A 13,623-nucleotide genomic window follows, 5' to 3' on the forward strand; every position below is an offset into this window, starting at 1 on the left:
CCCCCCAAATCGAAACCTCTAAGATGGACAACTCCCACAGACAGACACCTGGTGTTGGTCCCTGCCTTTTTTCAGTCATTCTACTGCAATAAATTATACTGTCTACAAGATGGATCCCTCTATAAGAAGGACAACGGACACTTTTGAAACTGTCAACGGACAAAAATACCTCAAAATTGAAATGTAGGTGCTCTAAATGACAGTAAATTGCAAATATTTGATGTGTTATAGTTTTGCTTCAGTTTATAGAGTCTATGCTGTTACGCTTTTAGACCTTGGAGTTGTGAACGTTTGTTTGAAATGAACGTTTGATTGCACAATGAGAAAATAATTCCACTTTTCTGTTACAATTCTGTTCCAATTTGTGTGGTTTTGTACAAGATAAACAGACGTGTATACATTGCAAATAGCTTCAGCTTAAAAAATAAAGGTGTCAAGATACCTCGACTCTCTATAAGACAGACACCTCTCTAAGACGGATAGCAGGGCTGGTCCAGGTCCCGAAGGTGTCTGTCTTGGAGAGAGATGACTGTAATACACTACGATGATCCAAATATCGTGGGAAATAAGTAATGAAAAATTTAAGTCTCAGATAAACTGACTAAGTTAGTTCATAACTGGAGAATCGATAAGCCATGCATATTGTAAGAAACCACGATAAGATTACACAATGAAAACGAAAAATAAAAAACATGAAGTTGAAATTTCTCTCCTTAACTTTAATTACAAACTACTTATACATTATTCCTCAGTGACAAATCATTATAATGTGCCACATTCCTCATGGCTGAAGGTAATGCAAGTAATTAACCATAGACCCAAGGAAACTGGTTGTTTCAATGCAAAGTAGTTTTGATACATGTTGTTGAGATACAAACTTAACAAATTAACTTGTATGAACAAGAAAAATGTATGGCACAAAATTAATATTCAAGTATGCAAAACTGTTTTCACCCAGACTGAATCAAGATAACAATCAAAACAACTAATCAAAAGTACATTGTTCCAAAATGACGCAGTAAACTAATGCACTACAGTGGCTATTACAGTCCTTCAGGTTTAAGTACGACATCAACTCTCTGGCTAAAACAAGGTATATTTGTTTGGCAACTCGGCCTTGCAGTGGTTGGGGGGAGGGGGGGAGGGGGGAGAGCTCTGCACTCATCTCCTGTATCAGTTTCAACTATGTTTGCAATATTACTTCACTCAAACAAAATTTTCTGCCTCATTTAACATGTAAATGAAAAATATCAAACACACTAGCTTCCTCTCAATGAGAGTTTGGGCTGCCTGTGGAATAACATTGTTTAGGAGTCGAAAGGTAGGGGAGGATTCAGAGCATAATTAATCTTTCTTTACAATAGCTTTGTATTACTTTTTGCTATTTTCCATTACTGCAATTAGTTATTTCCATTTTCATTATTTTTCATTAATTTTCTTTCTCCAAGGCATCCTGTATATCAGGATCTTTAATAACAATTTTCTGCCCTGGCTCAAAATAAAACTTCAACGTTTGTTCACTAGCTAGTCCTTTTTCCAGTGAACTTATTATATCTTCTATTATTTTACACATGGCTTCATATACACTGCTGATAAATTTGTTTTCTCCCTCTTCATTTTCATCTTCAGGTCGAGAATCTAAAGGATAGCACAAAGCATTTTGATTCTTGTTAAAATAATTGGGAAGGAACCTGTTTTGAATTGCACACAAAAGCTTTTGAAAGATTGTTAAAAGGTGTGTTGATGGTTCATCTGTCCTCCAAAACTTTGAATCTGGGAATTGTTCACATTCATAAAGAAATAAAGTTTTCAAGGCATATGTTTTTAAAAATGCCTCTCCAAGCTGGTCGACTGGTGTGACAAGATTGCGGATTATTTTCAGCAGCCTATAGCACACATTGCTTGCATCATTCTCTTTGAACCAAAAACAGATGATCTCATTTTCTAGAACACTACATGTTTGCTTCCATGTGTCATCTAACATGCGACAATACAACAATTCATGACTGGCATCAGCACATAAACCAGCTTTTACTATCGGATGCTCACTTGGTAATCGTTTGTCAAGATTGCAAAATGATGGTAGGCCCCTCATAGCAATTACATAGGTCACATCAACAGATATGTTAAGGTTAGGGTAGTATACTCCTTTCCAGTTGAGTAACAGTGTAAGAGCTGGTCCAGAGAACTTAAAGTTGGCCAGAAATTCTTCCCCTCCTTCAAATCTCCTTCTTACAGATTTCTGTGATGTGGTAAGTGAGATGCCATCTGGCAATGACATCGTTGCTAAGCAACCGCAAACAGCATTACGGTATTCACTGTCAATTGTTGCTTGTAATAATGTCTGTTTATTGGCAGCATCCTCTTCCCATTCCAACACACTCTGCGGATTCCAATTCAATTTTGTGTTGTCAATCTCTAGAGAAACCAAATGTGTGTACTCTGGATCTTCAAATGGCTTACAAGAGCACACACCTGGCTGAGAAAACTTGTTTAAAACCAACAGGAAATCAAATTCGTCTGGTGCATTGATTTTACTGTTGTGATAAAAACTGCCACTATGGACAACAGAGTTAGAAAGGATGGGATTCAATTCCCCTATCCTATTTGAAATCTGATGAACGATTCCCTCTATTTTAGATTTTATCAGTTGCACTTCATCATTTTTGTAGTCCACACTGTGAAGTCTGTCTAGTTTCATCAGTGTGTCTTCAACATTGGAAGCCATCCTGTTTCAGTTTTCATTTACTCTAGATTCCAATCAGGTATGATTAAAACGTTCCACAGTAATGGACTGCCCAGGTATCACCGAGATAATCAAACTTGGTCACCCAAACACGGCAGTTGACAAGTTATTCTCGATTGCTGATAAGGGAAGTGAGTCGAAGTCACATTTGCTAAACTGCAAAGACACAACTGATTCTCAACTTGCCAGATTCCCCCTAAGAGAGAAACTTAAAGTCATCTCCAATGATGTCGAACAAACTTATTGGCGCGCAGGACTCTCTCAAAATTTATGGCGTCTATGCGCCTGCGAGGCAGCGCACAGCGGGTAGTTTGTTTTAGGTAGATACGTAGTGTATGACGACACCCACAAGAGATGAGCAAATGAGCATCATTGCTTTACATCACGAATTCGCAAATTTATTTGCAATTTTCCTCTGATCGCTGTAATATGGAGTGGTAAGGCAAATTTTCGGAAAAATTTCCGCACAGCCCCATACTTAATTATGCATGTACATCTTACTGGTGATACACTGAATAATAAAGCCCCATATATGGATGTATAATGATGTATGGGGCTGTGCGGAAATTTTGCCAAATTTTCTTCAATCGTACGTGAAACAGAGACGAATTTAGCGAGAGTTCGGGTAAGAACAGCTAAAGGATGCGGATCGCGGTCACACATTCCTCCACAGTAAAAATAACGCAAGCGACGTCTTCGTGAGAAACGAAACTTTATGTAAGCTCGATTTATTTTTCTCCTAGCAAGCATCTACATCTGATAAATTTGTCAACCCGTAATTCTTTACATTTCTTTTAAACCTCTGGATTTCATTTTAATGTATTTACTTTAGGACCGCCTGGGTTCTTCAAGCAAAACAGAAGAATCGGGTCGGTCAAGGGGAAACCATTTTGGCGGTAAGTGTCTTGTTTGTTAATCGACCGTTAAATTGAGAGTTAGGTCATTTCGATTCTATAAATTATCAAAGCTTACTCCTTAATCTTAAGCCTGTAAGTCATTTTAACGATTTATAGGGCATAGCCAGAAATTAAAAGTTGGAATGCTTTTTTTCAATGAATTGCGTTGGATAAATTATGCCAGGTATTTTATTGAAAAAGGGCGGTATTTTTTGCACCGTAAGTGTGTTTACACAAACTTAATATTGTGAAAAACTACAACTCTTAAGATCCCGAACCGTGAAACCAAGGTCGTGACCTTAAAAAGGACAAACCACAGTGGGTGACTTGATAAACCTATCATCGTATAGTAATAGTTGTAAATGCTAGGTGTCCTGTGCACTAGGCCCAGTCTGCGCCGAGGTGTTGTCATTCGACACTAGGTCAAACCTCGGCATACATGTGCTTTTATCGCTTGTTATTTTCGCCTTTATTTCTCGGATAAGGATCGTTTAACTAGTCTCACACCGAAGGAATAGAACATTACGGAAGCATTACGGATATTTCAGCAGTTTTCAAGGTTACGGATAGAGACACTTGCTTGTTTGTAAGGATTTCTTGTACGGTATTGTTTTCGAACGGTGTGCTGAGCGTAGTTGATCGGATCGAATAAAACGTGGAATTGACATCGAATTGACGGCTGTTACAATAGTAAGTAACAAACCCTGTGGGGTGCTTTACTCGAAGCTTTTCACTCTCCACCCGCTCCACCTCGAGGTCTTATACAGTAACTTCTATTGACAAATGGTACCCCCTTCACATATTACCTGGTTTAGAACTTATGCAAAACTGCTGTAAATGCACTGTCTGTAAAATATGAATAAACCACAAAATCAGAACATTTGCTTGACTTTTTCACAGCCATAAAGTGCATCTGTTAGCCCTTTTGGGCCTTTCTACAGCATACATGCCAGATATGGCACCGATCTCCGGCTCTCTCGTACAGGTCACCATATCTCTCAGATAAAATCATCTTTTGACCTTTTCTGTGCCTTTTTAGCTCAAAACTTGAATTTTTCTTCTTCATCATACGGTTTCTGGGGCATTTTTGCACGTATTTAGTCCCTGACAAAGATTATTTCTGGCATCAAAACGATGATTGCAAATTTTGGCTGTATGTATTCATGTAAGACTTCATGCAATGTCCAAAGTCATTCTCATTGGGGGCTGGGTCAATTTGTCAGGGGGGGTGGGGGATGGAGTCTGTTGAAATTCTGGTGGAGGGGTTGTGAAAAAAAGGGAGTCTCCAGATTTTAGATCTCCAGATGTTGACGTCTCTGCTACAGACCTCAATGACAGAATTCCGAGATCCCTACCCTTCATATACCTAAACCCTGAAAAAGGTACCCCTTTTGTGTGGAACTTCCTCATATAGGCCATCATAGGCAGTACTCCCTCAGGTTGTAGACAAAGCACTGTATCCTTAACCCTTAAATATAGCTGTCTCTCATCCTTCCCTGCTTCCAGGATGTTTTGTGAGATATATGGCTACGTTTTCATGTTAGAAATTCCATTAGGCTGTTTCTCATAGCTGGACAGATGTCGTAATCAGAAGTGTAGAACATTACGATCTAGTGAAAACAGTATTCTGATTCCACTTATGACTCCTAAAAACAAGTATGATGCTAATCACTGTTGGACGTGAAAAGTGAAGGTTACTATCATTCGTACAGGAAATTTTACAAAACTGCTTTCTTTCTTATTTGATAGCCTCCATAAGTCCAGGGAACCTTCAATCTCAGACTTCCCGAAGTCCTCATATTTCAGCTATGGCTTGGGATAAACTCAGCCCTGTGAAAACTGTTGGCATGGCAACTAGTGTTCCCTCAAGTCAGGCATCACCTGCTCTTGTTAATGCATTGTTTGAAAGGGTTGAGGAACAAGCTGAGGTGAGAACTTTTACATTAGAGAGATTAAGATTCACATTTGCGCCAAACGACAAAATGTGAATTTGTACCACGTGACTAAGTTTTCCCCTTATTTTCCGTTTACTGTTTATTGCTTCTACACAAAAATAAGTAGTTTTATGCCAGTTTTATCCTTAAGAATCGTTCTGGACTGTTTTTATCTGGTTATTTTTTATTCTGAGAAATTCTCAACAGACGTTTGCCGTATGCCGTAAACGTGAATCTCTAATAATAAAAAAATAATGATAACGATAATAATAATGGTAATAATAATATATTCAGGGAGGCCCTCACTTAGATTAGACAATATTAAAATAATTTTTTCTACATGTTTAAACTTAAGGTACTGTAAAACGAGCAATAAAAAACATTCAACTTGTCTAAGTTGCAATATTTGCTGCAAAATAAGTTGAATACCGATGTTCAGCGTGCAAAGAAATTAGCGTCTGATAGCCCGGGGCTAGTGGATTTTGCTATCGGGCTAGTGAATTCTGTTCTTAACTTGCCCGATGGGCAAGTGAAGATTTTTGAGGAATTCAAATTACATAAGAACTGTGTTATCAATCCTGCTTATCAAAACGATTTTGGGGCTAGTTGAAATAAATTTTGGGCTAGTGCATGCCAGCTACAGCTTGCCCAAATGACAACCTGTAAAACTGACTTTCTTTGCACCCTGGATGTTGCACTTTTTACCACCTACATCAAATCTGTCTTTCAACAAATAAGGTTGTTATCAGGTTTGACCGTGGTTGGTAAGATGCGCAGCATCACTTTTCAACTCATTTTGTTGCAGTGTTGTAAAACAAGTGCCCTTTTTGTTGCTTATTCTACCCACAGCTTTAATAATACAATCAAAATTTAAAACTCAACTGTCATGCAAATGTTGAAGGCTAAAATAAAGAGTCTTACAAACTAAAAATGTTTGGCAATTTGTGTGTATGTCCAGCTTAAAAATTTGTAAATTTATGTATTAAATGTGTAACCTACTATTGCATTTTAGCTAGTGAGTCATTTAAGTGACACCGTCAGGGGACTTGAGAAAGAGAGAGAAACTCACGCTGCAGAGATCAAGAGAATGAGAGGTACATTCTTGTAACATATTACAGCTCCATTTACTATCAAAGTTACAAAACTTTTAGCACTCCCCCTCTCCCTGAAAAAAGATCATTCACATTTGAATTTTTACTTAGCTCATGTGACCATTCCAAGTGCCCTGTTTGGTGTGTAACTTTCCTTCCCTTCTTAGAAAGGCAATAACAACAGTTAAAATGCTCTAAAGCTGCCTGGACAGGACTCTGTTGAAATACACCTGTATCTCTCTTCAGCTCAAATTATCATTATTAAATAGTGACTTCCTTGATTTGCCATGGCTGAAAAGTTCTTCTGCAAGCATTTGTGATCTTGTTTAAACTGCAAAACATTTTTTTGCCTCTCCAAAAAGGAAGGAAAGTCTTGTGACCAAATGGGGCGCTCAGAATCTGAGCCTGTTGGCAAAACCGTCAGCAAGTGATCAGGGGAAAAATCACCAACAGTTTTAAACTGAAATCAATTTTGACCCGGAACATGTGTCTTATCTGAGAAATACTTTCTACTCACTTTCTTAATTGGTTTATCACATAAGGCTTACTGTCCTTTTCTCCTTGGGAACATAGACATATTTTTCAGTGATGCAAGGGACAGCAAGATGCCAATATCTGTTTTACGTAATAAATTTTCTTACTCAGATGAAATAAACAGACTGAATGAAAGGCTAAGAGAAAAGGGAGTAGACATTGAAACAGAACGAAAGTTAGAGCAAGAGAGTATTAAAAGAAAGATTGCTAAATCTCTTTCATTGTGCTTTAATTCAGTTATTTACTTACATGTACAGTATTATGTTAAGTAGCTCTGGGCAATAACTTTTCAGCTGAAGGAGTGTGAAATAAGTAATTCTTGATGCACTGTCAAATTTTCTCCAGTTCCACAAGCAAGTATTTTGAACAGCACCTCAGAAAAGCAACCATTTTATGTGTTGTAGCTCTCAAGAAGTTTTAATTTTTGACTGTGTTAATTTTTTATCAATGAAAATTTAATTTGAACCTTACCTGAAGAATCTTTTCTCACAGCTAGATTATAGTGACAAAATGGTTTAGAATAATAATGGAGACTCATCTAATCATGTGTTTCAAATGATATTATTATTGTTGTTTTTCTTTGGTAGTTTAAGCGTGATGTATATAGCCAGCTGGAATTTGTCCAAAGCCAATCCAAGTTAAGACAGAGTACAAGTGAAAACTCCCATCGCAGTGATCCATGTGTCATCAATGAAGCGTTAGTGTTAACAAACTTCAACCTGTAAATCACTGAAAAGAATTGTTGAGTTTTTAGTTAATTAAAAAAATGTTAACAGTATTTTTTAATGACAATGTCCATTTTGATGGCAACAAGATATGAATAACACAACTTTCATAATCGTTTTTTAGGAGAAGAGTTATAGAAGATGAGACAGAATCTTTACAAAGAGATACTGAACATCTTAAAACAAAGATGGGTAAGCAAAACTTATTTTTTCATCATAATTAATCAATCAGTCAGTCATTGAATTAAAAGTAAGTGAGCGAGTTAGTGTGTCTGTCAGTCAGTCAGTCAATCAGACAGTCAGTCACTCAGTGACCTCAGACAAGTGAGAGTGTCTGTCAGTTAGTCAATCAGATAGTGAGTCACCCAATGAACTCAGACAGTAAGTTACATTGTATGAAATCAGTCAGTTGTAAGATACCAGTGTGTTGCCGTAGTCAGTCATTAGACTGTCAGTTGATTAGGTTCGTCAGTCAAAAAAACTGAGTTGGGTTTGTGTGTCAGTTTATTGGTCAGTGAGTCAGCCAGCCAGCTGTCAATCAGACATTATTTTAGTCAATCCTTGGATACAAAATTTAGTTAGTCAGTCTACCTGCAATCAGCTGTTCAGGTCCCTGTTGCTCAAGAGATGGATAGCACTATCCACAGAGGATAAATCTCTATCCAGTGGATTGTGCAATTAGTTTTTCTAATACTTATCCACTAAATAGTGATTTATCTGATGGATAGCGCTATCCAATGTTTGAACAAGCCTGGCCAGTTGGTTAGGTTGGTAAGTCGAAACATCAGGCCAATTTGTCATTTGGTCTGTCAGTTATGTCAGTCAATCAGTCAGTTGCAAAGTACGGTGTATGTATATAAGTCAACCAGCCTGCAGGCTGCTGGCTGGGTCTGTCAGTCAGTCCGATTAGTCAGTCCGTCACTAAGTCAGGTTATATAGTCAGTCAATCAGTCAGATCAGTCAGTCAGTCAGGTTAGTCAGTCAATCAGTCAGTCAGTCATTCAGTCAGATTAGTCAGTCAGTCAGTCAGGCTTGAAATCTGATTCATTTTGGTAATCAGTCAGCACTTGTATTTCTACCCACTCAACTGGTGCAACAGTAAAAGCTATTAATTTCAGCAAGTAAAACATAGATATTTTCAAGCCAATAGACCTGATCCTAATTAGTATAATGTTTTCTGAGTATTTGAATTTAACATGTATTATTTTTAAATAAATGAAATGTAGGAAAGCTGGAAATTGAGCTCCACTCATCACTTAGTGACTCAAGAGATGTACTTCGTAAACAGGAAAGGCTGGACAGAGTAAGAGGTTTTTACTTAAACTTCTAAATAATAATGACATTAGTATGATACTTTAATATAACTTTTGCACTAAATTTTTGACGAGTGAGTTTTAAGACGGAATCCACCAGGACATTCAGTAATTTTGATTTTCAGTGGACAAAAATCTTGTACCAGAATAATTTAAAGCATATTGCATTTTTTCTTACATATTTCAAGGGCTAAAGATGTAATAAACCATCTGTAGTAACACCAAAAAAAAATTTCTCATGGGAGCCCAAGAAAATGAATGTCAAATTTCACAAAATTACTTCTTACTACAGATAATTTATCACATCTTTAGCCTGTGAAAAATGTAAAAAAGAGTGCAATATTCTTTAAATTATTCTGGTACAATGTTTTTGTCCACTGAAAATTAAAATTAGTCAATTTCCTGATGGATTCTGTCTTAATACATGTGATGAAATAATGTTGCTTGTTCGTTGGCATCCTTTCACAGGTTCTGTCATCACTTTTGGAGAATCAGCGCTCACAGTCAAAAAGCTTAAGCAGTATAGTTGATGAGAAGCAATCAGATTCATATGAAATACGGCAACTTAAGTAAGTTTAATAGCCATGCATATTCCTTTCTTAGTGTGAGAAACCTGTACTTTTTTTTGTTCTGAAATAATGTTAATAATTATATACCTGCCAACTTTTTCTGAGTCAAATGCGTGAGATTTTTACTTTGTCATGACCAAGATTTCCGGAAGCATCCAGGCAACTTCCAAAGATTTCCAATGAATTTCTGAAGACCTCTGAATGTTGCTGAAAATTAAATGTTCGCAGATTTTCCAAAGATGTTTGAGCACTTCCAAAGCTACTTAAAAGATGACACTGATTTTAGCGTACTTTGATTTCGTTAGAACACAAAAAAGGACACAAAGTCATCACATGGTCAAGAACAATTTGTCCTGATTTGTGAGTCAGGTGTGACAAATTGTCCTTGATACACGAGATCAATGTATTTAGTCCACAGGCGTGAGACTCATGCATAATATCTGAGAATTGGCAAGTATATAATAATATTGTGCTCACTTTTACCATGGAAATATGAGGAGTTTTCTGAAAAAAACCTGTGATTGTGCTGTGTTTTACTTGTAGGTATCTTGTAAACCAAGTTAGACGACAGTTTTCTGATCTGGAATCTGAGTTTCAGTCCAGCATCAGAAATTCAGGAGTTTCAAGTAAGTGAAGATGATACTTTTTCAGCATGAATATTTGAATACAATAACACATCAGCCACAGTTTTTGTGAGGATATATTAAGTTTTAATTTTCCTGAAAATTACCCCAAAGAGGTTATATTTTAAATTTACTTTCAGTGATAGATTTATCCTTAATCTTGTTTGGAATCATCTCTAAAAAGTGTATTCAGTAACCAATTCATTTGTGTATTCCAGTTATTTTCCATACACACTTCATTAACTATAATATTGTGGCTATGTGTGGAAAGAAGATGGTCATATTACTTTGTAAATTTTCAACAGGTAATAATTCATCTGTGAGGCAGTCCCAACTGTGTGCTTCAACACAAGCAAGATTTATGAATGGTGATGCAAAATCAAAACGGAAAGGAACTAAACATAAATCCAAGGCAGCAGTGGATGATCTTGTTCTGTCAAGCAGTAGTGATAATGATCTGAGTTTGACAACACTGGATGTTAGTAGTCCTAGTGACTCAGAGCTGATGTCATTGAAGCTCGACAGGTCTCACAAAGGTAAACTTGACTGATAGGTAGTTTAATAGACCCTTCCTGGTTTTTCTTTTCAAGTTTTGTTTAAGACCAGTTTGCAAAGATTTAATGTCCATTGATACTGCTGGAAATAGCATCTCAAGATTAGGAAACTTGCCAAGTTTAAAGGTGAAGATATTGTTCCACAAAGTCATGAAATTTTACTGACATTTACAAGTATGGTGGGGGGTGAGAACCTGTCCCCCACCATGCAGTCTTTATCTTTGTTAGTTTTCAACAAATCACATTCAAACTTGGTATTTTAACTAAAAATTTTAAGGCCTTCTTTTTAGCCATGTCGACAGATTTTTCCTGTTGACGGATTTATTTCAAAAGTCAAAAAAAACCATGAAGGTGTCTGTTTAGGTGAAAAAATTCTTGAAAAAGACTACTGACAGAGAAGTTTCTTGGCTGCCATGACCTTTCTTTTTCCCTTTTATTCCAAACATTTCTATGTAATCATCACAAATTTTTTTCTGCAAAATGCTGGAAAACTAGTAGTACCATACGCTTTAAACTGCATATTACATATTACAAAGCAAACAGTCAAGTTTCATGTAAAAGTACTGCTTCAGAGGTTTCATTTGAGCGGTCATAGCATACAAGAAAGTTAATACCAAGTACATGTGAAAGTACTACCAAAGAGCTTTCTTTAAATTTAAGGTCACATCCTAGGAATTTGTGCACAGATCCAAATGTTATAAAGTCTGTGTATTCTAGTTGGCCTTTTTAGGGCCTGTTTACATGGAGGTGGGGGACCCCAGGTAGGTTAGGTAACCCGCCTGTCCATATAATCTCTCATTTTAATTTGATCACGTTTTATACATGATAGGTGGGGTGATCGTAGAAGAGATTATAATGGACAAGCTGATTACCCCACCTAAGCAGGCTACCTCACTTACTTGGGGTCCCCCACCTGATCCATGTAAACAGGCCGTTAGTGGCAGATCTAGGGGAGAGGCCCAGGGGGCCTGCCCCCCCCCCCCCTGTTTTCAGGCAAAATCAAATCTGTCAGGGGAAGAAAAATAAATGCTTTTACACGACACTCTTCTTATCTCAAAGTCTGGATGAGCTCCCCCCCCCCCCCCCACCCCTCCCAAAGTAGCGAGTGCAGCAAGACAAACAGACACATCAAGGAGTGGCACAGCTGCAAAGGGGGGCTTTTTCCACCCCACCCACCCCTCACTCTTGCACCCCTTTTTGGGTGGCCCTTGTGGCTGAATTCTCACAATATTCCCCAAATAGAGAGCTTGCTTGAAGGATACTGTATCTCCTTACCTCAAGATCTAGGTCATCCACCTTTGTGATATTTAGGAACAAATGTGTAATGTGTAAGAACTCAAGAGAAAACTGTGATTAATTGGCAGGAGTGTCAGGAAATAGAGTAGGAAGCATCTCAAGTTCATCACTCAGTTCTTTGGACTCTGACGATTTACTGAAGGAATTATCACATTAACTTTTGCTCAACTGTATCATAGGACATGAGCTTTTGGGTTGAATGGGAAAAAATTGATGGCCATTTTGCGCAAGTTGTCTTTATGGAGTAATGCATCTGATTACTGATTCATTAGTTTTCTCTATTGACAAAACTGATAATTCATTAATGCTTAGAATCAAGGTTTAATTTCCAAAGCATTTGCAAGTCATTTTTTATTGTTATCATTTTTGTTCTTTTTAAGGCCCACACATTTTTTTTTCATAATTTATGAAAACCCTGCCATTTTATTTGACCAACCAATCAGGTTACAAGAATTTTCACAAAAAAGGTGCACAAGCTATTAGACCTGAAAACAAACACGAGCAATCCCAAAGCCTTTTGGATAAAGGTGGTCATTAACAGTCACTTGTTTTGAAGTGAGGTATTATGTTTTTTACTCCCCTTCACTTCATTGTCATCTGCCGATGTCTCCTGACGCACACTAATAGGGTATATTATCCTTCTCCCCCGCCCTTCCATTACCTAATGGCTCAGATAGTGCCCGTTGTACGTTTGGCCGCGCATGCCAAAAGTAGCACCTTGTACGGTCGGTCGTACGGTCGTAAGTCCAAATTTTTTCGGCTTGATGGGTTATGATAGGTTACTACTATTTCATATAATTATGGGGCTACGCTGCGCGCGCTGCGAGCTCTGCTATAAACAGAATTATCCATAAGTTGTTGTATTTATATTTTGAATCTGATTATTTTGATGTAATATTCTCAAGTTATTTTTTTTAGCGTGTTGACAATTTCTTGAAATGGCGGCATTCCAAAACTGTCAAAGTAATTGATTATATTATCTCTCATATATGTAGCAACCCAATGTGATCCACTCATATATGAAGGTTCAAGATTGTAAATAAAAAGTGCATGTTTGTGGTTATGTGGAATTGATCCATCTCTTGATAGTACATCATTTATCGATATAAGAAACATCTCTTCTTTTTCGTTTCCGAATTTTGTAATAGTTGTGGAATTTATCGTCGAAACAGGCACTCTGTTGCTCATACTTCGAGGGCCCTCACTCCTACGGAAACTAACTATGCCCAGATCGAGAAGTAGTTATTATCAATTGTCTTTGGGGTTGTGCAGTTTGAAGGCTATGTCTATTGTAGAAAGACTTTTATTACACTGACAACAAACCCCTGGAATCCATTTATGA

At 37.4% G+C, this 13,623-nt stretch overlaps 2 protein-coding genes across 3 annotated transcripts; one reads left to right on the forward strand and one right to left on the reverse strand.

Moving 5' to 3' along the window:
* Positions 1-698: 698 nt before the first annotated feature.
* On the reverse strand, positions 699-3,015 carry LOC113677374 (cyclic GMP-AMP synthase-like receptor). The gene has a single exon (XM_027194191.2). The coding sequence runs from the start codon at positions 2,726-2,728 to the stop codon at positions 1,430-1,432; it is 1,299 nt and encodes a 432-aa protein (XP_027049992.2). The 5' UTR covers positions 2,729-3,015; the 3' UTR covers positions 699-1,429.
* A 202-nt stretch (positions 3,016-3,217) lies between these two features.
* On the forward strand, positions 3,218-13,351 carry LOC113677337 (uncharacterized). 2 transcript variants are annotated; one of them, XM_089193005.1, is made up of 12 exons: positions 3,218-3,371; positions 3,579-3,642; positions 5,392-5,570; positions 6,589-6,670; positions 7,313-7,386; positions 7,789-7,898; positions 8,054-8,118; positions 9,153-9,229; positions 9,708-9,808; positions 10,352-10,434; positions 10,737-10,967; positions 12,350-13,351. In XM_089193005.1, the coding sequence occupies exons 1-12, from the start codon at positions 3,297-3,299 to the stop codon at positions 12,436-12,438; spliced, it is 1,230 nt and encodes a 409-aa protein (XP_089049131.1). In that variant the 5' UTR covers positions 3,218-3,296; the 3' UTR covers positions 12,439-13,351. The 2 variants fall into 2 exon arrangements, with proteins under 2 accessions (XP_089049131.1, XP_089049130.1); XM_089193004.1 differs by having other exon boundaries at positions 3,220-3,371; positions 8,051-8,118.
* The last annotated feature ends 272 nt before the right edge of the window (positions 13,352-13,623 follow it).

The sequence above is a fragment of the Pocillopora damicornis genome, chromosome 14, assembly GCF_964200805.1.
Source record: "Pocillopora damicornis chromosome 14, jaPocDami1.2, whole genome shotgun sequence".
NCBI classification, from domain to species: domain Eukaryota; kingdom Metazoa; phylum Cnidaria; class Anthozoa; order Scleractinia; family Pocilloporidae; genus Pocillopora; species Pocillopora damicornis.

Bases quoted from the DNA above. Each gene is read 5' to 3' on its own strand.
- LOC113677374 (XM_027194191.2), bottom strand. From the start codon at position 2,728: ATGGCTTCCAATGTTGAAGACACACTGATGAAACTAGACAGACTTCAC.
- LOC113677337 (XM_089193004.1), top strand. From the start codon at position 3,297: ATGGGGCTGTGCGGAAATTTTGCCAAATTTTCTTCAATCGTACGTGAA. The intron at 7,899-8,050 runs GTTAGTGTTAAC...ATCGTTTTTTAG, and splicing joins CCATGTGTCATCAATGAAGC to GAGAAGAGTTATAGAAGATG. The intron at 10,435-10,736 runs GTAAGTGAAGAT...AATTTTCAACAG, and splicing joins CAGAAATTCAGGAGTTTCAA to GTAATAATTCATCTGTGAGG.